We start from the raw sequence: 23,317 nt of genomic DNA, 5'->3' as shown, positions 1-23,317 counted from the left end.
TTTTCTGAAAGCATAATGCTTGGTTTACATTCGTCGTCGTTTCGTCATTTCGCGCGGAATCAAGCACAATTTATCATGATTTCTCATACAAAAATGAAATCATCTCATTTCGTGATTTCGGGGAAATCAACATCGAAATCACAGTACACATGATATACAACCCTGTTTTTGCCTAAAAAAGTACCAAAAGTTGCAACACTTTTCACGTATCACAATAAACAAGGTAGATGGTCAATTGCTGCAACAAGCAATTTTAGTATCAAAATGTGTAAACAATGTGAAAAAGTATTAAATTAATTTGTTACAAGGATATTTTCCATTGTGTTCCCGTACTTTTTTAATGGTAATGTTAGAAAAACGAGCGAATTGTCAAAAATTTCTTTCCCATAGAAATTTCCTAAAAAATACGGGAATGAAAAAGGACGGAAATTGCAAAAACTCCAGCAGAAATGTCACAATCAACGTATCAGCTATCCTATTTAGATGCCAATGAAGATGCTGCTAGTTTCTACTAGGCCAAAATTGTATGGTAGAAAACAGGAGAAGAGGGTGTTATTCCGCGCTATTTTTGCTAAAATTTCGGAGTTCGGGAACGCATTGTGGCACTAAACGGGAAAACTAATGCAAGTAGTAATATTTTGCAGGTTCTGAACACAACTTTTATCTATCAAAATTTATTATTATGAGGTCTGTTCCAGAACTGCAAAAATGTACTAATTTTTACTATTTTTTTGTTATTGTAGTAAAAAATTGTAAATTCTTGCAGGATCTGGAACAGAGCAATGATGTCTCAACGATAAAATCATTTTTTATTTTTTCATTTGTTAGTAAGTACTATAAACAATTAATACGATATATAGATAATTTTACGATCATTTTCGAAATAAAGTTGTAATGTTCTATATTGTCGTATACACATTTTTCATCAGTAATTCAATTTACAACAACTTGTTTTGAAAATTCATGTTCGATCAGCTGCGCATTTGCATCTACCTTGATTATTGTAATATGTTTAAAATCAACAAAAAATAAGTATAAACATCGGGGTGTATTTCAGGATTTCGTGAAATCCAGTGGATTTTGTAGAGCAAATGTAAACTTGGCATAATGATATATAAAATTGTCTTGGATGGCAGATATCACCTTTCAAGTCATTAAATGTATCAAGAAGAACATAGAAACGGTTAATTGTGCAGAAAATAACCTCTTCGAGCTGGAAATATGGTCCTTCCAGATTCACAAAGTGTTCCCTGAAACCATAAACGACCTTTTTTGATCAAATGATTTTGAATTGAAACTTTATAACTAAATATGTATTCTCTAGACTTGTTGGGGGTTATTCTAAATGAAAACTCTCCGTGAATTTTTTCACTTTGTCCGTTAATTTGAAACGACAGAGAGACAAAACCCACGGGCAGTTTTCATTCAGAAAACCCCCGATGCCTTAGGTTGTGTTGTGAGATAGATCTCCTAAAAATACCTATTCCAAACTTCTCCATTTATAAAGGAAAAACATGAACAAATTCTCCCATTTCCAAATAAGTGGTCTGTTCCAGAACTGGAAGAATGTACTAATTTTTAATATTTTGTTTTCAATAACATAAAGGAAAAGTTGTTATCGTAGTAAAAACGGTTCTGGAACAGAGCAAAGGTTTTTAGACATTGGTTTGGTTGTTTTCCATTTTTGTTTTTGTAACTTTGGTGTGCTATTTATTATTACATACATATACTATATACATAATTACATACATAAAAACATATTTTTTAAAGAAAACAGAATAGAAATGAAGGTAGTAAAAAGAAGAAGAATATACATAATTAATTTTTAAATAATTATAATAAAAAATAAAAGTTTGTGTTTTTGTAATTTATTTATAGAAATGATATATATAAAAACAAAACAGAAAAAAAACAACAACAATATACTTTAGTAATACAAAAAGATAAACAAACAAACAACAAAAGAGAAATAAAAAGGAAAACAATAAATATCTAATACTGGTGATGCCGACCGACAGACAAGTAAGGAAACATGTCCATGGTACATTTGTGGGCCATTTATCTAAAGGTATGAAACTCTGTTCCATTTTTTTTTACAATTTCAAAACCCTTTCCAGCATTTCATATTCTTCCAAATCTTTAATTAGACCACACATACGTTTCTTAAATATCGGCAAGGTCCTTTCGGTCAACATATCATATTCATCCAGCAGCTCTTTGCGTCTCTTGGCATTCGTTTGTTTGTTCGTTTCATTTGGCACATCCTTTACATCTTCCTCATCGGAATTCTCCGATGATGATATATTACGTATTGCTGTGGAAGCCTCATCCAAATCGGGTAGTTCATTGGAATTTGCTATAAAGAATGGTATCGAAAATGACGCAATACAAAATCCAAAAATACCAAACTCTTTAAGATGCTGTAAGAAGATTTCCCTCGGATATATTTGTTCCATTTGCAATCCATAATATTCTATGTGAGCCGTTAGAGTTTCATAGTAGATGTCCAGCAGTTCTTTGAAATGTTTTTTGCGCAGATCCCTATCGGTGCTCGTGCAAAGATAATGCATTAAATCGACAACAGGCGAGGCGTAACGGGATAATTGGAAATCAATTAATTTGGCTGAAATGGCTTCATTGGTGTGTTCCTAAAAAGTGAGAGGGTGAGAAAAGAAAAAAAATTAATAATATTTTTATGTAAAGTAGAAGCATGGCTCAAAAGGACTTTATTAACCTATAACGAATGTCCTAATGAAATATCTGAGGCCATACAATTGGTCTTGCATGAAAGAAATCCACTTTCAAGCCATTAAATATACCATGAACAACATAAAAATGACCCATTCGTTGTTTAAATGCGGTCCTTCCAGATCCCTAAAGTCATGCTTCAAGCCATAAATGACCTCTGTCAGTTTTAAATTATAAAAAATGTCCTTTATACCATTTAAACTAACACGAAGAAACTGTTCATAAAGATTGTCGGGTTTACATACCATCCCCCCTCGCCAGGGGTAACAATCTTGAAGCGATGCGAGGGCTTAAGGCCACAATCTCCCCCACCTAGTTCTGGAAACTGGGCCGAGGAAATTGTGGTCGACCAAAGGTTACCCACGTAGTGATCTCCTACGGAACAGAGATCCCCGTGCTTATCGGTGTTCAAGGTTTGCAGTAAGGGTACCTACTGTAGTAGAACGGAGCCTCATTGAAATACCTGGGCGCCTCAATGCAGTACAGGCTTAGTTGACAAGTCCTTGCCATGGTAAAGGAGGGCTATGCCATGGTTGACCTCCATGCCTCCATCCATTCAATGACGTATTGATCACAAAAATAACACAAAACCACCAAAAACTCCGAAAACTAAAGATGCCGACAAAACCGCAACGCCCATGGACTATGATACGACTACCACACCAGACAGAACATGATCTTCGGGAGGGGACGGACTAGAGCCACCAAACATAGGACTGGTTGAGGACAGTCTTGCCGAGCAGAGTAGGCAGCCCCTGACCATGCTGGAGAGGATGGTTTCCCCAGGCCCTAGTCGGAGTTGTGTTTCTGAAGAGACCGAGGACAGTTTATCTGACGACGAACTAAACAACACAGTTGTTCCAGCAGCTGCAGTCACAGATAAACTGTTCTCGGGCTCAACGGAAACTACAATTCTTGCGGATATGGAACCATCACTAACCCGGGATACTTGTACATCGGCCGAAGCCGATAAGCCAACCTTGCACAGACAGAATGCCACTGAGGAGGGTACCACGACCAAGGCCTCGGGCGACAAAGTTCGACAACGACCAAGGCTTTGGACGACAAAGTCCCCACTACCCCAGGCAACACAGCAGGTCGACTGACGAAGGATAAAGGGGCTTATCGAAGGTCCTTAAACTACCTTAGGAAGTGCATCGGTATGGAATCTTTGGCCATCTCGGTAAGGGACTGCAAGTTAATCAGGATTAATCTCAGGGTGGTGAGCAAATTCGAAAAGAAGTACCCTCACCTACCCAGGAGAAATCCTGAGATTGATAGGCTCTCCCTTATCCAGATGGTCGACAAGATACTGCTGTCAACGTCATCATCCACTCCCACTACCTGCAAAGGTCAAATCAAGAGTGATGGTGACTTGATTCAGCCTCCAGGAGAGCCTGAATTCCTAAGTAGGAAGCCCCTAAAAGAGGAGAGAACTGGGATGCCTGTCCCGACGACGGAATATATACCTGCGAGTGTGGCATCTTCCGACCCCTCTTCATCGAGAAATCCGGTGAAGAGGGTTAGATCTACGGAGGAACCACACCCTAAGGCCAAAAGACCCATCCCGAAACAGGACTCCAAGCCATCCACCTCCTCTGTCTGTTACCAAGGGAACGAGAGCGAGAAGTCCACCAATACTAAGGCAACCTCTAAGGCCAACTTAAGTCACAAGGTGACTCCTAGCTCTCCTCCCAAGAGTAGCGGGACGGGGAATAGAAGGACTGTCAGACCGCTTGTGCCAGATGAATTGCGCGTAGCGGTCATCGACAGAGCGGATCCTGAATGCAGGATCAACGACAAGCACTGGCGGCTGATTGAAAATCAGCTGCGTGAGATAGTGTTAGCTGGCGAAGGGGAGCCTCCCAAGCACACACAATTCGGGAGTGCATAGGCATCAGGATCGTCTGTTGTGAGAACAAGGAATCCTTAAACTTCCTGGTCAACACAATAGACGGCCTTGGTGAACTCTGGGAGGGCTGCCAATTGGCGGCTGTGGGTGTAGACGAGATCCCCAGAAGAAAGGTATTGTCGGCGTGGGTACCCCCGCCTGCGGTGGACCCAACAAGGATTCTGACAATACTTACCAGACAGAACCCTAACCTCCAGACCAGCTCATGGAAGCTCATCAGCCATAGTCCGGAGGGTGAGGGTATGGCGATAAGGGTGTCAATTGACACACAAGGGCAGGAATACCTGCGGGCTCGAGAGGGGAAACTGCACTTTGGCCTAGGATGGATAAGATTCCGTCTAGGTCAAAGACAGTAAAGGAACGACGGCAGCAGCCGCTTTGCATTATGCAGATTAACCTGCATCACCGCAAAGCGGCTGCTGTTGAACTTCTACTCTCCCTCTCAAAGTCAGAAGTTGATATCGCTTTAGTCCAGGAACCCTATTTATATAAAAATAAGGTTGCTGGGCTAAGCGATAGCAACTATACTATCTTCGCCACATCCAACGGAGACAAGGTAAGAACCTGTATAGTTGCAAAGAAGAACTTGAATTTAATGTTTCTCTCTAATTTCAGCGCATGAGATATAACGGCTGTAAAAATGCAAGATGTGTCACAAAAATCTACCATCTTTGCGTCAATTTACATGCCATACGAGAGCCCTGACCCACCCGGGGTGCGATGCCAATGCCCATCACTTCCACTGGGGTAGCAGTGACACGAATGCACGGGGTGAGTCCATTTTCGAATTTATCTTAAAACATAACATGAGAATATGCAACAGGGGAAATGAAAGTACTTTCCAAAACAGTATAAGGGAGGAAGTTATTGATATAACCCTCGTAAACAAAGACGATTCCCACATCACTGACTGGAAGGTATCCGAAGATTGCTCCTTTTCGTATCATAGGAAGATACTTTTCAAAGTCTCTGTTGATGGAATTCGTCAACCACCACATAGGAATCCAATTGGGACAAGTTTTCAGAGTTAGCAACTTCAATGCTGGGGGTACCCTGTCATCCTACAACAGCCGCAGAAGTTGATAACGCTATAAAACATGTAACAAAGGTTCTGGTGGACAGCTATGAGACCTCCTGCCCACTAACTCACCCTGGTAGGAGAAACCAACCGGCCTGGTGGTCAAAAGATCTTGCCAATCTAAGGAAGATTAGTAGGAGGCTTCATAATAAAGCAAATAAGTCAAAGTTGTCAACCGATTGGGAGAACTACAGAGTATCTTTCAATAAATACAACAGTGAAATTAAGAAGGCTAAACGCAAATCCTGGATTTGCTTTAGTGAGACGATAGAAGGAGTAAAGGACGTGGCTAGATTCCGTAAAGTACTATCAAAGGACCCGAAAACCATTGGTAGTATTAAACGGTCTGACGGCACATGGACTAACTCCGGCCTAGAGACTCTAGATCTCCTTGCTACCACTCACTTCCCTAACTGCATGGATGTATCAGAACTAACTGACGTTCCAACGATACATAACCATGCCACCGTAGATGCAGATGTGAGTGCTATTGATGAGATCATCAGTCAGCCAAAAATAAGATGGGTCATAAACACTTTCAAGCCCTTTAAATCACCCGGACCAGATAGAATCATACCCGCAATGCTACACAATGCCTTGGAGTCACTGATTCCACATCTGGTACTTATCTTCAGGGCTTGTTTGTGTTTATCGTACATACCGGTTCTATGGAGTGAAGTGACTGTGGTATACATCCCTAAAGCGGGGAAGTCAAGCCACACACTTCCAAAAGACTATAGACCTTGGCATTAGAGCCAAGTTTTCAGCCACAGACCTAAGTTCCGCCCTACATGCCTACCTAAAAGGCAAATCGGTGGAAACAGCATTTAACGAGGTAGTTGGACATATTGAGAGAAATATGGATGGCTCGGACTATACGCTAGCGGCATTTCTCGACATAGAGGGAGCCTTCAATAACGTCAGACTCGAATCCATACACCGCTCTCTAATAAATCTAGGTGTCTCGACTATACTGGTCAATTGGATTGACGGCATGCTCAGTAGCCGAATAATCAACTCAAGCATCGGTGGAGTTCCATTCGGAAGCAGGTCACTAGAGGTACACCTCAAGGTGGTGTCATATCACCACTACTGTGGCTTCTAGTGATAAATTAAATACTCAAGGATTTTGATAGGCAGCGCTTAAAGACGATCGCGTATGCAGATGACGTCGTCATCATGTTCAGTGGGAAGTTCCCACAGACACTATCAGAACTCTTGCAAGGAGCTCTAGTCAAATTATCTAGATGGGCACTTAACAACGGACTCGGAGTGAACACATCGAAAACAGAGCTAGTATTGTTCACAAATAAAAGGAAGGTCAAACCATTCACCCTACCAGTGCTGGATGGAGTTAGTCTTGAACTCTCTTCGGAAGCCAAATACCTCGGCATCATCCTTGACCACCAACTCACGTGGAAAAGGAACGTCGAGGAGCGCACCAAGAGTGGTCTAATAGCTCTAGTAGTAAGAGTTGGGGTCTGTTCGCCATTGTTCGCCCAATTCTTACTTATGGCTCTCTGGTGTGGTGGAATGCTCTGAACAAAACGACATATCTAAACAAACTGAACAGCGTCCAAAGAGCGGCATCACTTCTAATAACTGGTGCCATGAGGAGCACTCCACAAGCTGCCTTAAATGTGCTACTAGATCTACACCCACTGGACCTAGTAGTGCAGTAACTGGCAGCAATGAGTGCCCTTCGGCTGAAGGAGCTAGGTTCATGGCGCAGTTCCGAACACGGACGAACTGCAATCCTACGTCGATTCGGACTACCAACGGCCTCGGGGAACATTAGTGACTATATGTCACCAAAAATGTCGTTCGAGGCAACGAAGGTGCATATACCCCATAGGGATGATTGGACACTTAGTAGCCCACCTTTAGACGGTATAGAGATTTATACCGACGGCTCTAAGATGGAAACAGGCACAGGAGCAGGTGTCTATAGCAATTCCCTGGAGCTACGTATTTCATACAAGCTGAACGAATATTGCAGTGTCTTCCAAGCTGAAATCTTTGCGATCAGGAAGGCCGCGGAACTTATTAACAACATGAGAGGGGATATATCTGGACCGGTGACTATCTTTGTTGATAGTCAAGCTGCCCTAAAATCTCTCTGGTCCCTTTATATTAAGACCGCGGCAGTTCTGGATTGCAAACACGCTTTGGAGCCACTAAAATCAATAGTCACCTTGTGTTGGGTCCCAGGGCATTGCAACATCGAGGGAAACGAGGCAGCCGACGAACTGGCACGCTGCGGATCGGAGTCACAAAATATTGAAAAATACAAAAAGGTCGAGAAAAACTCTGCCAACACTGGCAAAACTTCCCCAGCTGCAGCACATCAAGGGCAATCTGGCCAGTCCCGTAGAAGACAAGAACCGCCTCATTGCTCTCAATGAGGGAACCAGACCTGAAACTAGCAGTGGGGATCATCACGGGTCACTGCAGAACAAGATCCATGACGAGTAAATGGGAAGAAGACTTGGCCGACTACTATAGGCTTTGCGAGGATGAGGAAGAAATAGAGGCGATTGAGCACCTTTTATGCCGCTGTCCTATGCTCATTTCCAGAAGACTGTGTACCATGGGGTTACATACCATCCAATCACTAACAGCATTTAGCCAAGCAGAGCCGTCCAACCTACTTCACCTAGCTAAAGGCCTGAAATGGCTCCAACGTACTGGGAATGCGACAAACACTACCTCTACACAGTAGCATTGTCTAACGCATCCCACCTACATCTCACCCAATTTCACCACCTCAATACTAACAATATTTACTACATATTTCCATATCTAATCAACAACATCACCACAACTATAGTCTCAACAACTCTTCTTACCTTTACAAACGTACCGCTAATTGCTTCTCATCCACAGACAACACCTTCACACCACATCACCACACCTATGGTCTCATCTACACACCCATAGTCTACATCTACAAATTCTCTCTAATATATGCACATCTAAATCCATATGCACATTTAAATCACATCCATAACCATCAATCCATCAACAATCACCACCACTAACTAAGATGCCGAACAGTCATACACACACAAGCTCAGAACCCCCAGAACCTACATCCACAACCACATCACCTACAATCTTCATCTATACACAACAACAGTCACACCTACGCATCTACATCACACCAGAATATCTTCAACCAGTTTTTCAATATCCAGGATGAACACAATGGACCTCAAGGTCTCCGAGTGGAGTGGCTGCCCATACAGCAGCTGCGCATCCTATAACCTAACCTAACCTTACGTACCATCCCAGTGAATTTTAGGTATGGAAATGGTCCTTCGAGTCTGCAAGAGACCTCTCTGGACACTTAGAATGAGTTTTAAAAGTCTTAAATTAGCGAAAAATAACTATAAGTGATGCTTCGGATCTATTAAAGGTCCTTTGTGTCTCATGAAGTGATCTCTGCAGCCGTAATGATATATGGGGGTCATAACATTTGTCTTGGTTGAAAGAAATCTATTTTAACGCCATTAAATATACCCCGAAAAACATACATACATACAATTAAACATTGTCGCGAAAAAATCTTTGAGGTTGAAAATGGTCCTTCGAGATATCTTAAGTGAAATTAAGCCGTAAATGACATCTGCGTTATAAGAAAAATCCTTCAAATCCATAAAAATAACAAGAAGAATATAAAAACGTTTCATTCTGGCAATATTAATGATTTCGGGGTTTATGTGTGGCCTTTCAAGGCTCCTAGAGTGTTTTCTAAACCATATCAGCGACTTGTAGGTTATATAAATGGTCCTTCGAGTTTGCTAAAGCCTTCTCTAGACCCCTAGAATGAGTTTAATAAGTCCAAAAATTAAATAAAAGTGATTCTCCTTCGAGTCTCATGAAGTGATCAATGATATCTGGGGGCCATAAAATGGTCGTAAATGACCGAAATCAATTTTCAAGCCATTAAATATATCATAAAAATTACCGATTGCGGCGAAAATAAACTCTGCGAGCTTTAAAAATGGTCCTTCGAGATCCCAAAATAACTAAAGCCATATATGGGGGGGTCCTCTGAACGAAAAATTTGAATTTTGTCTTTCCACCGTTTCAGTTTAAGGGAGAAAGTGAAAAACACACGGACAATTTTCGTTCAGAATAACCCCCATGATTTCAGTCACTTCCTTCAAACACAAGAAATAACTCAAATAATATAAAAACGATCCATGCTGCGAAAATAACAATTCCGGGATTTAAGTATGGCTTTCAAGGCTCCTAAACTGTTATCTGATATCTCAGTTTGTCTAAGGTTTTGAAAATGACCCTTCGAGGTTCCTGAAGTCTTCTATGGGAGTTTTAAAAGTCAGAAAATTAAATAAAAGTGATTCTAAGGATGCTATAAAGTCCACGGGGTATTAATAAGGAAACATAACGCATAGAAAAACGTTGGCAACCCTATGTCTGAGTAAACGTCTGTCCGGTTTACAGCTGATCGCTTAATTGTTTTTTTATCATAAATATCAACTGTGGCCTTTTGTAAACAATCGAATATTTTTGTGGAAATTTTGTACCGGCAAATTGAAATTCAAAGAATATCTCAGTCAAATACTTTGGTTTGAAAATATAAATTTTGACTGCGTTACGCAATTATTTTATTCTTTGCTATTGTGCTGTTTCTCTTTCCTTTGACTGGAAGTGCCTCGCTGTTGTTGCTGTTTTTTCCTGTCATTCTCATTTGTGTTGTTAAACAATATGTCTGCAACAAAGAAACAAACATTATGTGGTAAATGTAATGAACCTGTGACTAGAACCCCAGGCTCTATTCAATGCAATATTTGTGGTAAATGGGTGCATGGACCCTGTGCAAACTTAAGTGAAAAGGAACTTGCTGCACTTAAGGCAATTAGAGTGAGTGCCTTTATCTGCACCACTTGTGAATCCAGCCTCGATAAAAACCGTAATAGCCGTATTGCAACGTCGGATGACTTACAAAATATCAACAAGAAACTGGATTCTTTCACTGCTGTGCATCAGGGAGAGCTGAGCTCAATTAAGAAAGCTATTGAAAACACGAGTCCGCAAATGATGTCCTGCCTTAATGAAATTATGAATGATATTGCAAGGTGCAATGAGAAAGTTGCTGCTGTTAAAACGTCGGTTAAAGCACTGGAGGATGAGAATAAACTCCTAAAAGCGGAAAATAATGCTTTGCACCGTAGATTGAATCATGCAGATTTTCTTATTAGTGGACTTCCTGACGGCTTAAATGATTTGGTCGAAATTCTGATTTCTATAGCAGCGTTTTTTAATGTGAATTTGGAACGTCGTGATGTCGTTTTAGCTTGTTACATTAATAACAAGAAGCATATTTTGGTAGAACTCCGAGATGAAATCATGCGGCAATATTTTAGGAGTCGATCCTTAAAGGTCTCTGATATTCTGCCAGCTGATGGCGGAGATGTTGCAAGAAGGTTGTTCTTGAATGACCACTTTTCCCCTGAGGCTAGTAACTTGAATGTTGTTTGTAATAAGCTTCGTCGGCAGAATATTATCTCGAAGTATAGAATAATTAATGGAGATAAAGCTAAAGCAAAAATTATTCTGCCTGATGGTAAACAAATTGAACGTGATGTTTCTGGTTGTTCCTTACTATTGACGAGTCATAGTTGATTTATCTATTTTTTTAAGATTTTCCCACAATGTAAAACCTGGATACAACTGTAACTGCTTTTGAATTTCCATTTTGCCTCTATGAGGGTTTTTTTTCGTTGCATCCTGGTTCTATTGCTTTATTTGCTGTCGTATACATATACATAGTTGATATTTTATTGTATGATCTCATTTTTAGTGTTTGCGATGAGTTGTAAAATCAGAGTGAAATATGTTTATAAAAAAATCTCATAAATCTCTCGCATTTATGTTTCTTTGCTTGGCTCCCTGACGGCTATGCTTTTGATGTCTTTTAACGAAAACCTCGGTCCAATAGAGAGCGGTAACTCATATCTAAAAAATGTTTTGCATCCATATAGTAACAATTCCGTGCGGAGTTATTTTTTTTCCATCTTTTTCTCTCCCATCGGACGCCTCCCCAGGTGGTGGATAGGGGAACGCTCATCAGATATGGCGGGTACCGCAGAAATAAAATATGCGGGGCGAACCAAAAGAAAATAAAATGGAAAATGGCAGCGTCTGACCAAAGGATTGGCGGCAGCAAACAGCGTCTGAATTCCAGGAGGAGCGGCTGTATACAGAGATGGAAACTCTAAACCCTTTAGAAGGCAACGGGAAACCACTAAAGTAATATCCCATGAAAATCATACAATGAAAATGGAAACACAAAATAACAATCGGCCCTCAGTCTCCGGCCAAACGAGGGTGCTAAGAATCCCCGGAGGTAAAACAAAACTTAACATCGGAACATGGAATGTTCGAAGTCTTTATGAGCTTGGAAAACTTGATAATACCATAAGCGAGATGAAACGGCTACAAATAGATATATTGGGTATAAGTGAGACATGGTGGACTGAAAGCTCAGAGTTCTTCTCGGAGAACACCAAGGTTTATCACTCAGGCAACGTTGATGGAATCCACAGAAAAGGTGTTGCTATACTAGTAAAAAACAATATTGCACCCAGCGTCACAGGATTTTTCCCAGTGTCGGACAGAATAATGATGATTAAATTATCCGCAAAACCGATTAACATAAATGTAATACAAGTTTATGCACCTACATGTGATGGTAGCAATGAGGAAGTAGAACAATTTTATACTGATGTGGAAAAATTATTGACAATGACGAAACAACACGAAATTACAATAATCCAGGGAGATTTTAATGCAAAAGTTGGCAAGGAAGAAACAACTGATGTAACAGGAAAATTTGGTTTAGGTAAACGAAACGAAAGAGGCGAGAGATTAATTCAATTCTGCCAAGAGTATAAATACAAAGTTACTAATACGCTGTTTTGCCTCCATCCGAGGCGTTTGTATACTTGGAAGTCGCCACAAGATAACAGTGAAAATATTGTGAGAAACCAAATAGATTACATCTTAATAAATAAGAGATATGCTTCCTGTGTGAGCAAATGTTCCACATATCCTGGCGCTGACGTTCCCTCAGATCATATCCTTTTACTTTGCAAAATACACATAAAACTGGCAATCACACGAAAGAAAAAACCGCAGAAGAAAGTTAATTTTGATAGACTTAATGATGAAACGAGACACTCGATAAAAACCCGACTAAACGCGGAATTGAATAACATCGTAGAAGATAGCGAAAATATATGGGATGATGTTAAAGGATTCATCAACAATATAACTATAAATATGTTAGGTACTTCAGCGTCTAATAGAGAAAAGGCATGGATAACAGACGAAATACGAGCTCTACGCAAAGAAAGAAGGAAATACAAGAACATAAATTATGAAAAATACTGGGAAATAAATCAGGAAATAAAAATCGCAACTCGGGCTGCAAAAAATGCACAAATACAAAAACAATGCCAGGAAATTGAAAGATTACAAAATCTCCACGACGATTTCAATCTCCATAAAAAATTGAAAGAGGCATCCGGGATATATTCCAGAAAATCATCCACATTTCTCTTTGATGAGAATAATATAGCCCATTATGAAATTGCGGATAAGAAAAAACTGTGGGAAACATATATAAAAGCTCTTTTCACAGACGAAAGTCGAACACAACTACAAAATATAGAACATCAAAGCGGTGTAACGATAAGACCCATTACAGAGGAGGAATTAAAATCAACTATAAAATCCATGAAAGACAAAAAAGCAACGGGTCCGGATGAAATACCCACCGAAGTACTCAAATTAATAGAAGGAAGAAATATACAATTAATATTGAGATTATTCAATCAAATTTACTCTACAGGACAATACCCTCAAGACTGGCTGGAATCGACATTTGTAACCATACCTAAGAAAAATAATGCGAATTCGTGCGGCGATTTCAGACTAATTAGCCTTATGAGCCATGCTTTAAAAATCTTTTTAAAAATAATACACCGACGAATATACCCATTATGCGAGATGCATATGGGTAAGACACAATTTGGATTCAGAGAAGGCATGGGTACCCGGGAAGCATTGCTTGCAGTTCAGGTTCTAGTACAAAAATGTCGCGAAGTTCAAAAGGACGTATTTCTTTGCTTCGTGGATTACGAGAAAGCATTTGATAGCGTGAAACACGATAAACTAATGAATATTTTAACGGATATTGGACTAGAAGAATGCGATAAAAGATGTATTCAAAATCTATACTGGAAACAAGTATCAAAAATTAAAGTGGATGGTGAATTATCTGACAATATCCCAATTTCAAAGGGTGTAAGGCAAGGATGTATTTTGTCACCACTTCTGTTCAATCTATATTCAGAAAAAATATTTCAAGAATCAATAGCTTCCAAGAACATTGGTATTAGTATAAACAATATCCTCATCAATAACATTCGCTACGCTGATGACACCACATTACTGGCAAGCAGCTTAGCAGGATTACAACGACTAGTAGATGCACTTATGAAGACTAGTGAAAAATATGGGTTAAAAATCAACATAAGAAAAACAAAATATATGATTGTCAGCAGAAAACATGTAGATAGTAATGTACCAATGATAATAAATAACACACAAATAGAAAGAGTAAGAACATACAAATATCTAGGAGTACAGATAAACGAACAATGGGATATGTCAAGCGAAATCAAATGTCGAATTGAAGCAGCGAGAAACGCATTTTCTAAATATAAGAGAACGCTGACCAGCCATGACATAAGTCTATCAACAAAAATACGTTTTGTCAGATGCTACATATTTTCAGTATTATTATACTCTGCCGAAACCTGGACGCTAAAGCTAGCAGACGAAAAACGAATTAATTCTTTTGAAATGTGGATTTATCGCCGTATCCTAAAAATTCGCTGGACAGACCGCATTTCAAATGAAGAAGTGCTACGACGGATGAATGTCGAACGAGAAGTTATACGCAATATAAAAAGCCGAAAAACATCCTACTTAGGACATGTAATGCGTAATGAAAAATATAAGCTGCTCCAAGCCATTATTCAAACAACTATAGAGGGAAGAAGACCGAGAGGCAGAAAAGAAACATCATGGATAAGAAACATCCAAGAATGGACGGGTCTACAAGACGAAAGAAGCCTCCTGAATGCCGCAAAGAATAGGAACCTCTCTATAATATAATAAATCATATATACATATACATGCATATTGAATTGTTAACAATGTAACACATAATTGTATGATCGCTAACACCCGAATACGGGTTGGCAAATAAAGAAGAAGAAGTAACAATTAAAAAATTGCTCATCTAAATTGCAGTAGAATTAAACCTACTACTAAATTTGATGAAATTAAATTTATTTTGACAGATAATACATTTGATAGTTTTGCTATTTCTGGGACATGGGTCTCGTCTGATATATTGGATTCTTCTGTTTCTATTTCAGGCTTCAACATGTGTCGTAATGACCGTCATAGTACGGTTACACTTTTTGGCGGGTTAACCCACTTCATGAGGATTTATTGCTTAATCTGGTCAAATCTGACCAGATTTGCCATACAAAAATTATATCCTCTCACGACTGGGTTTATTTTAAATCCGGCACAAATCCACCAAAAATACAGTGTTGTATTCGACATTTGTGCAAAAAAATCCAACTCTACTCAAAAAGTACCAAAAAATTGCAACTGTTTTTGCAACAGAGTTTGTCGTGTTTTACACGTATACGATTGGTCGCATGAGATTTTATGGAGTTAATAAATCTAAAGTTATTTGAAAATCATAAAATTATTTATTTTTTTACATTAGGCACTTTTTTAACAAAAAGTACGCTTGATACCATAATACAAAATGCATCCCTGTGCGTAAAATATACCAATATGAGCAAAGAGGGGACGATATCTCATACGAGAAATTGTAAAAGTGTAAAACACGACTTTATTAGTTATTTTGTATGTATACGTAAACAAACATCAGCTGACAGTTTATATCCTCGAAAAGCTAAGTGTAACCAGCAAAGATTAACCCACTGGATCTATTAAACCCAGTGGGTTAACCTTCAATAGTGTAACCGGGGTATCAGATATCCGCTAGAGGTGGTGGTGTTGCCATATATGTTTCTAAGGGTCTTCAATACAAGTGTGTTTTTAAAACCTCAGTTCAACATTGTATGTCTCTTTTCATAGAGTTGCAATTTTCTAATACTAAACTTCTTTTCGGTATTGTGTATTTGCCTTCGGGTAATATAGATGTTTTTGAGAGCAGGCATTGTGACATTTTTGCCGAATATGTTAATATAATAGCTGTTGGAGATTTTAATTGCAATTTATTTCGTGTTTCGGTCACTTTGTACTGGATTGAATCTAAATATTGTTCTCAACTCAATCCCTACACACTTTGACTTAGGTAGTCGGTCGACTTCCCTGATTGACTTCATGTTAGTCAGTGACTGCACTCTTTTGAGCTACGCAAATCAGGTTCAGTGTCCTGCCATCTCTGACCATGCTCTTATTTTTGCATCCCTCCCTATTAATTATAATCCTTTACCAGAGTTTGTTGAATTCCGCGATTATAGGAACACTGATTGGGATGGTTTATTTTCATTCCTTGCATCCTTTGATAACAATTTGATTATAGAGTGTACGGACGTGGATGTTAAATGTTCTTATTTATGTTCTCTCTTCGATGAACTTTTTTCCTTTGTTCCTATTGCTAGGAAAGAAATTCGGTACTCGGGTGATCCTTGGATGCCGTCGAGAGGAGTCAGGTTTGCAACTTCGATAAGGGATTTGGCTTTCCTTTCTTTCCAAAGGGATCCATCTCGGCACAACTGGCGGATCTATAGCAGGTACAGGAACAAAGCAAAATCTGTTATACCCAAAGAGAGGAGAATGCATTATGCGAGGCTTTATGGGAGAATGGATTCCACTAGGCTTTGAAAGGTTCTAAGAAGTCATGGTTGTGTTGGAAACAACAATGAGGCGATCAATGAGTTCTTTGCTAATGCTTCTGATGGATCTAACGATTTATTTTTTAATGTTGATGATTTCCTAGATGCTGATTCGTCTTTTTTTTCGCTGTATTAATGAAGAAGAGCTTTGTGAAGCAATGAATAAGGTTACCTCTAAATCTGTCGGTATTGATGGCGTGCCTATGTATATCCTTCATTAAACTTGTATTTCCATATGTTTCAGGTCTTATACTGAATCTTTTTAACTCTATTTTGACTACATCGGTTTTCCCATCTGCGTGGAAGACAGCTCGCGTGGTGCCGATTCCAAAATCAGGTTCTGTTAGGGAATCTGATGACTTGAGGTCAATTTCTATTTTGCCAGCGGTATCTAAGATTATGGAGCATGTCATTAAAAATCAAATGCTTCAGATTTGCGAAAGTAGGATTAATGAGTGTCAATTTGCTTTTCGCAAGGGACATAATACTACTCATTTATTGCTTCAACTAACGGACTCCATTCGTAAAGCCATTAATGATGATATGGTTAGTGTCCTTATATCCTTAGATTTGTCCAAAGCCTTCAATTCTATTGATTATACCTCACTTATATTAAAATTGAGAGATGAGTTTAACTTTTCAAAATCTGCCTGTAAACTAATTTTTTCCTACTTGTATGATAGATGTCAGTTTGTTGTTCTAAATGGTTGTCAGTCTAGTTGCCTACCCTTGTTCTCTGGTGTTCCACAAGGATCTGTACTTGGTCCCCTTCTATTTATCCTATATGTGAATGACCTTAATCGTTATACGAATTCTGCTTTTTGCTCTACTTTTATTTTTGCAGATGATATATTCTTGCTCTTTAATAGTAGACGTGATACTATCAACATTCTTGAAAGTAATATAAACTCAAATCTAAATTATTTTGTTGGTTGGGCGACAAGGAATTCCTCAAAAGTCAATCCTTCTAAGACAAAGGCGTTATTTTTTTGCAACAATAACCATTTATTGCCTAATATTGACATCATGGATCGCACTAAAATCGACCTTGTACAGCAACATAAGTGTTTGGGTGTAATTATAGATTGTGATCTTACATTTGGAAGCCATATTGATGCTTTATCTGGGAGAGTCTGGGGCATGTTGCGTAGAGTTTATGGATCAAATGTATATCTTCCTTACAGAATTAAGTTAATACTGGCGAATTCCCTTTTGTTATCTCAAGTTTTGTATGGACTTGAGGTATATTCTGGCACTATTGGCGTCAATATTGACAACGTGAACCGTATTGTGAATACTATTACACGTTTTTTATTTAATCTTCGACGAAGTAGTCATGTGTCTGGCCATGTCATTCGTTTTCTAGGGTGCTCATTCGATATGTTTGTCAAATATCGTTGTGTGTTGCTTTTTTACAATCTTATTAAGTATAATGTGCCTTTTGCCCTTAGAAGGCCCTTTTTTAAACTCTACTAGAAATCCTCAGATTTTTATTCCTAGGATTTGGAAAGATGTATTGTCTAGGTCTTTCTTAGTTAGAGTTGCTCGGTTTTGGAATTTTTACCATTGGAACTACGTATTTTTTCTCACACCAATAACTCTTTTCGTTTGAAAATCCTTGGACACATGCAAAGGCCACTTGTACAATAATCCATTTATATTTATACAAGTCACATATAAAACGTCAGTCTTTGAAAAATCAGAACATGTTGAGTTACTACTCTTTGGACTTTTTTTTTTGTTATTGTTTTTCTTCTATAACTGTTTTTATGGCTGGGGAGCCGAAGAAATATATCTGCGTTTAAATTATAATGAATTGTAATATATTAATGTATTTAAGTGAATTGAATTTATTATTTTATAACTCAGGTTTTTTGTCTTGAGATACGTTTATTTGGCCATTGAGGCTTTGTATCATGTATGAATTTTGAAATAAATAAATAATGATATCTGGTGGCTATAAAATTGGTCTTGGATGACAGAAATCAACTATTAAGCTATTAAATATATCCCGAAGAACATACAAATTATACATTGTGGGGAACACAAGTTTGTAAGTGTAAAATATGTATCTTCGAGATACCTAAAGTGATATCTGAACCTATAAAGAACCTCAGTCAGTTCTAAATTATTAAATTATCGTTCAAACCCTTGAAAATAACACGAAGAATATAAAACGGTTCATCCTATCGAAAATAAAAAAAAATTGGATTCTTTTAAAGTGAGTGTGTCTATCAATAAAATACCCCTTTAGGAGGTCATCGATCAACAGAAGTGCTATTTGGGAGGTCTTCTACCTATAGAAACCCCCTTAAGAAGGCTTTCTATCTATAGAAGACCTCTTAATGAGATCTTTTATGAAGAAAAGACCTCTAAAGGAGGTCTTCGCACTTTAGACGACCCCTTTAGGAGGTCTTTTAACTATAGAAAATCTCTTTAAGAAGCGTGCAACTTCCCAATTGGATTCTTTTAAAGTGAGTGTGTCTATCAATAAAACACCCCTCTAGGAGGTCATCTATCTATAGAATAGCAATTTGGGAGGTCTTCTACCTATAGAAACCCCCTTAAGAAGCTTTTCTATCTATAGAAGACCTCTTTAGGAGATCTTTTAACAAGAAAAGACCTCTAAACGAGGTCTTTGCACTTTAGAAGACACATTTAGTCTTGTGACTATAGAAAATCTCTTTAAGAAGCTTTCTTACTATAGAAGATCTCTTTACGAAGCCTTCTGACTATGGAAGATCCCCTTAGGAGATCTTCTGTTTATAGAAAATCTCTTAAGGAGTTCTTCTTTCAACCGAAGACCCCTTTAAGAGGTCTTCTATCTACAGAAGACAACTTTATGAGGTATTCTTTCTACAGAAGAGTCCTGTAGGAGGTATTCTATCTATTGAAGAGGCCTTCTGTCTATAGAAGACCCATTGAATAGGTATTCTATCTATAGATAGTCGGCTTAAGAAGTGTCCACAGAATATCCCTTTAAGAGGACTTCTACCTTTAGAAAACCTCTTTAGGAGGTCCTATATTTATATAAGACCTCTTTAGAAGGTGTTTTATAGTTATGTCTATAGAATATTCTTTAAGAGGATTTCTGGACATTTTGATGTGCTCTTTTTCTAGACCCTTTCATCTATGGATCCTTTTAAAAGAAAGGGTGCTTCTATAGACCTTTTATGAAAGAAAGGGTGCTTCTATAGACCTTTTATGAAAGAAAGGGTGCTTCTATAGACCGTTTATGAAAGAAAAGGTGCTTCTATAGACCGTTTATGAAAGAAAAGGTGCTTCTATAGCCCTTTTATGAAAGAAAGGGTGCTTCTATAGACCGTTTATGAAAGAAAGGGTGCTTCTATAGCCCTTTTATGAAAGAAAGGGTGCTTCTATAGGCCTTTTTATGAAAGAAAGGGTGCTTCTATAGACCTTTTATGAAAGAAAGGGTGCTTCTATAGACCTTTTATGAAAGAAAGGGTGCTTCTATAGACCTTTTATGAAAGAAAGGGTGCTTCTATAGACCTTTTATGAAAGAAAGGGTGCTTCTATAGACCTTTTATGAAAGAAAGGGTGCTTCTATAGACCTTTTATGACAGAAAGGGTGCTTCTATAGACCTTTTATGAAAGAAAGGGTGCTTCTATAGACCTTTTATTAAAGAAAGGGTGTTTCTATAGACCTTTTATGAAAGAAAGGGTGCTTCTAAAGACATTTTATGAAAGAAAGGGTGCTTCTATAGACCTTTTATGAAAGAAAGGGTGCTTCTATAGACCGTTTATGAAAGAAAGGGTGCTTCTATAGACCTTTTATGAAAGAAAGGGTGCTTCTATAGACCTTTTATGAAAGAAAGGGTGCTTCTATAGAACTTTTATGACAGAAAGGGTGCTTCTATAGACCTTTTATGACAGAAAGGGTGCTTCTATAGACCTTTTATGAAAGAAAGGGTGCTTCTATAGACCTTTTATGAAAGAAAGGGTGCTTCTATAGACCTTTTATGAAAGAAAGGGTGCTTCTATAGACCTTTTATGAAAGAAAGGGTGCTTCTATAGACCTTTTATGAAAGAAAGGGTGCTTCTATAGACCTTTTATGAAAGAAAGGGTGCTTCTATAGACCTTTTATGAAAGAAAGGGTGCTTCTATAGACCTTTTATGAAAGAAAGGGTGCTTCTATAGACCTTTTATGAAAGAAAGGGTGCTTCTATAGACCTTTTATGAAAGAAAGGGTGCTTCTATAGACCTTTTATGAAAGAAAGGGTGCTTCTATAGACCTTTTATGAAAGAAAGGGTGCTTCTATAGACCTTTTATGAAAGAAAGGGTGCTTCTATAGACCTTTTATGAAAGAAAGGGTGCTTCTATAGACCTTTTATGAAAGAAAGTGTGGGTTTATTTGTTTCATGAAATCTATAAGATCCCGTTTAGGTATTCTGACTATAAAATACCCTTAAGAAGGTCTTCTATCCATAAAAAAACCCTTTGGGATGTCTTCAAGCCATATAATACCCCGTTAAGAAGAGCAGACATGTTTTTAAGGTCTCTCGTCCATAAAATACCGCTTATGGTGCGTTGGGAGGTCTTTTATCTACAGAAAGTAACACAGGTCAGTAAAAAATCGGTAAAATTAAAACACAAAATTATGAATGAAAAGTTCAAATAAAAGTTGTCAACACTCTTGCTATCGGTAGAACTTTATGACTGCTGTTTATTCGTCGCAAACTTACCGAAAACATCGTTAATTACCGAAATTGTGAGCATTTTAATTTTACCGACAATTGTCGGTAACTCAAAAAATGAATTAGAGAATCGCACTTTCGATAACCTCCTACTTACATCGAATTTATACAGCATATTATTATTCCAAAAATCACCATGACAAACGACAGCATATGGTGCAGTTTTTGGCCCATTGACACATTCCAGCGAAATCCGTTTAAAATTATCCTCCAATTTTTGTAAAGCTTCCACTTGTTTTGTCGAAGATGTCCGGCCATCTTGTTCCAACATTACACGTGTTTTTCTTATATATTTCTTACCAAATTCAATAGTAATCGGATCGATATTTTCATTGAATAGATTATCCTCGAAACCGGCAATTAAACGTTGAAAAACCTGTGGCTTTTTGGCTTGTAAAATAAATGACATTGCATGCATTTTTGCAATCGAACGAAATGTGGCCGCCGCCAAATCTATGGTTGGCATTTTTGTGCGTACATTTTGTCTATAACCACTCAACGATAGATCTTCACATATGATAAATTCATCGAATTGATCTAAACATGCATATAGAATTTCAGGTACAATATCGAATTTATACTGGTCATTAGTTTTTTCTTGCATTCCCTCTTCGCATAACTTTTGATATTCCCCAAATAATTGTTGATACATAAACACTTCACGTTGATATAGTTCGGGTATGTGACTGTGATCGCGATATGCCGGATTTTTGGGGGAAATCTTTAAAATTGTAATAAAATGGTTGTTTGATTGTTTTGCTTCCGTTTCCGTTATGTCAAACTCGGTGGTAGTGTTACCACCATTTGCACTCTTGTTATTATTACATTCTTCTCTCACAGACACTTGCAATATCAAACCATAGGAATTCTCACCAACTCCAGAGACCGGTTTGCAGGTTAAATTATAGGGAGAGCAAATGTTTCGTTCTCTTGCAAGCTTTTCATATGCTTGCCAAACTTTTGGAGAAAGTTTTGTTAGAATTTCTTCTTGTTTATTCTCATCGGTATTTGGTTGTTGGGGGTTTTGTTGTTGCTGTTGTTCGTGGGTAGTTGAGGTGTTTGTTTGCATTGTTGCCTCTGCTGCTTCTGCTGACGTTGTTGTTGTCATCGATGTCAATGATGATGACGTTGGCGCCGTAACACTATCTTTGTTAATTTCAATGTTATTAGTGTCAGCCATTATTATCGTATCGTATTTTGGAATATTATAAACAAACACGCCGTCACAGCCACTCGATATAGCAAATAATCAAACAATTGTTTTTAAACAAAATAAGGTTGGGAGAAGGGAATAAAAGCAGGTAGTGAGTGCTTTCTTCTTGCCGTATAGTTTTTGTTGACTATTCCGTTTAGTGCTTTTGACACAACTAAAAGACCTGCACTAATATTGGCAGTATTTATAGTGGTTAGTGTCGGTTAGTGTTGTAGAGAAAGAGAATGAAAGTGAGTACTGAAAGCTTTTACTAATATGCAGCGTCATTAATCAACGAAAAAAAATATGGCAAGCAAAAAAACATGACTAGTTCTATGGGGCTAATAGCATGGGGATCGATTGATATCCATTTGATAATAGGTATTAGGAACTTAATGTCCACTACTTCCTTTATGTCTTCTACCTCTTTTTCCCAGCAACCCTTATAAGAGGGTTTCTATATTCATAAGACCCCTTAAGTGGTATTTTGTCTATAGGAGAACCCCTTTAGAGGTTTTATAAGTATTGAAGACCCCTTTAGGTGGTCTTATATGTATCGGTAAAACCTGAAAATAGGTATTAGGAATTTAATTTCAACTGCTTCCTTTATATCATCTACCTCTTTTTTTCCAGCGACCTTTATAAGAGGGTTTCTATATTCATAACACCCCTTAAGTGGTCTTTTGTC

At 38.2% G+C, this 23,317-nt stretch overlaps 1 protein-coding gene across 1 annotated transcript; it reads right to left on the bottom strand.

Moving 5' to 3' along the window:
• Nucleotides 1-1,681: 1,681 nt before the first annotated feature.
• On the bottom strand, nucleotides 1,682-22,820 carry LOC141401924 (uncharacterized). The gene is made up of 2 exons (XM_073982492.1): nucleotides 21,535-22,820; nucleotides 1,682-2,648 (listed from the first exon to the last, which is right to left on the bottom strand). The coding sequence occupies exons 1-2, from the start codon at nucleotides 22,615-22,617 to the stop codon at nucleotides 2,094-2,096; spliced, it is 1,638 nt and encodes a 545-aa protein (XP_073838593.1). The 5' UTR covers nucleotides 22,618-22,820; the 3' UTR covers nucleotides 1,682-2,093.
• Nucleotides 22,821-23,317: the final 497 nt, after the last annotated feature.

This window comes from Musca autumnalis, unplaced genomic scaffold (genome assembly GCF_047663935.1).
Source record: "Musca autumnalis isolate F117 unplaced genomic scaffold, ASM4766393v1 scaffold_4, whole genome shotgun sequence".
NCBI lineage: Eukaryota > Metazoa > Arthropoda > Insecta > Diptera > Muscidae > Musca > Musca autumnalis.
This window is presented reverse-complemented; position numbering and strand designations above follow the sequence as displayed.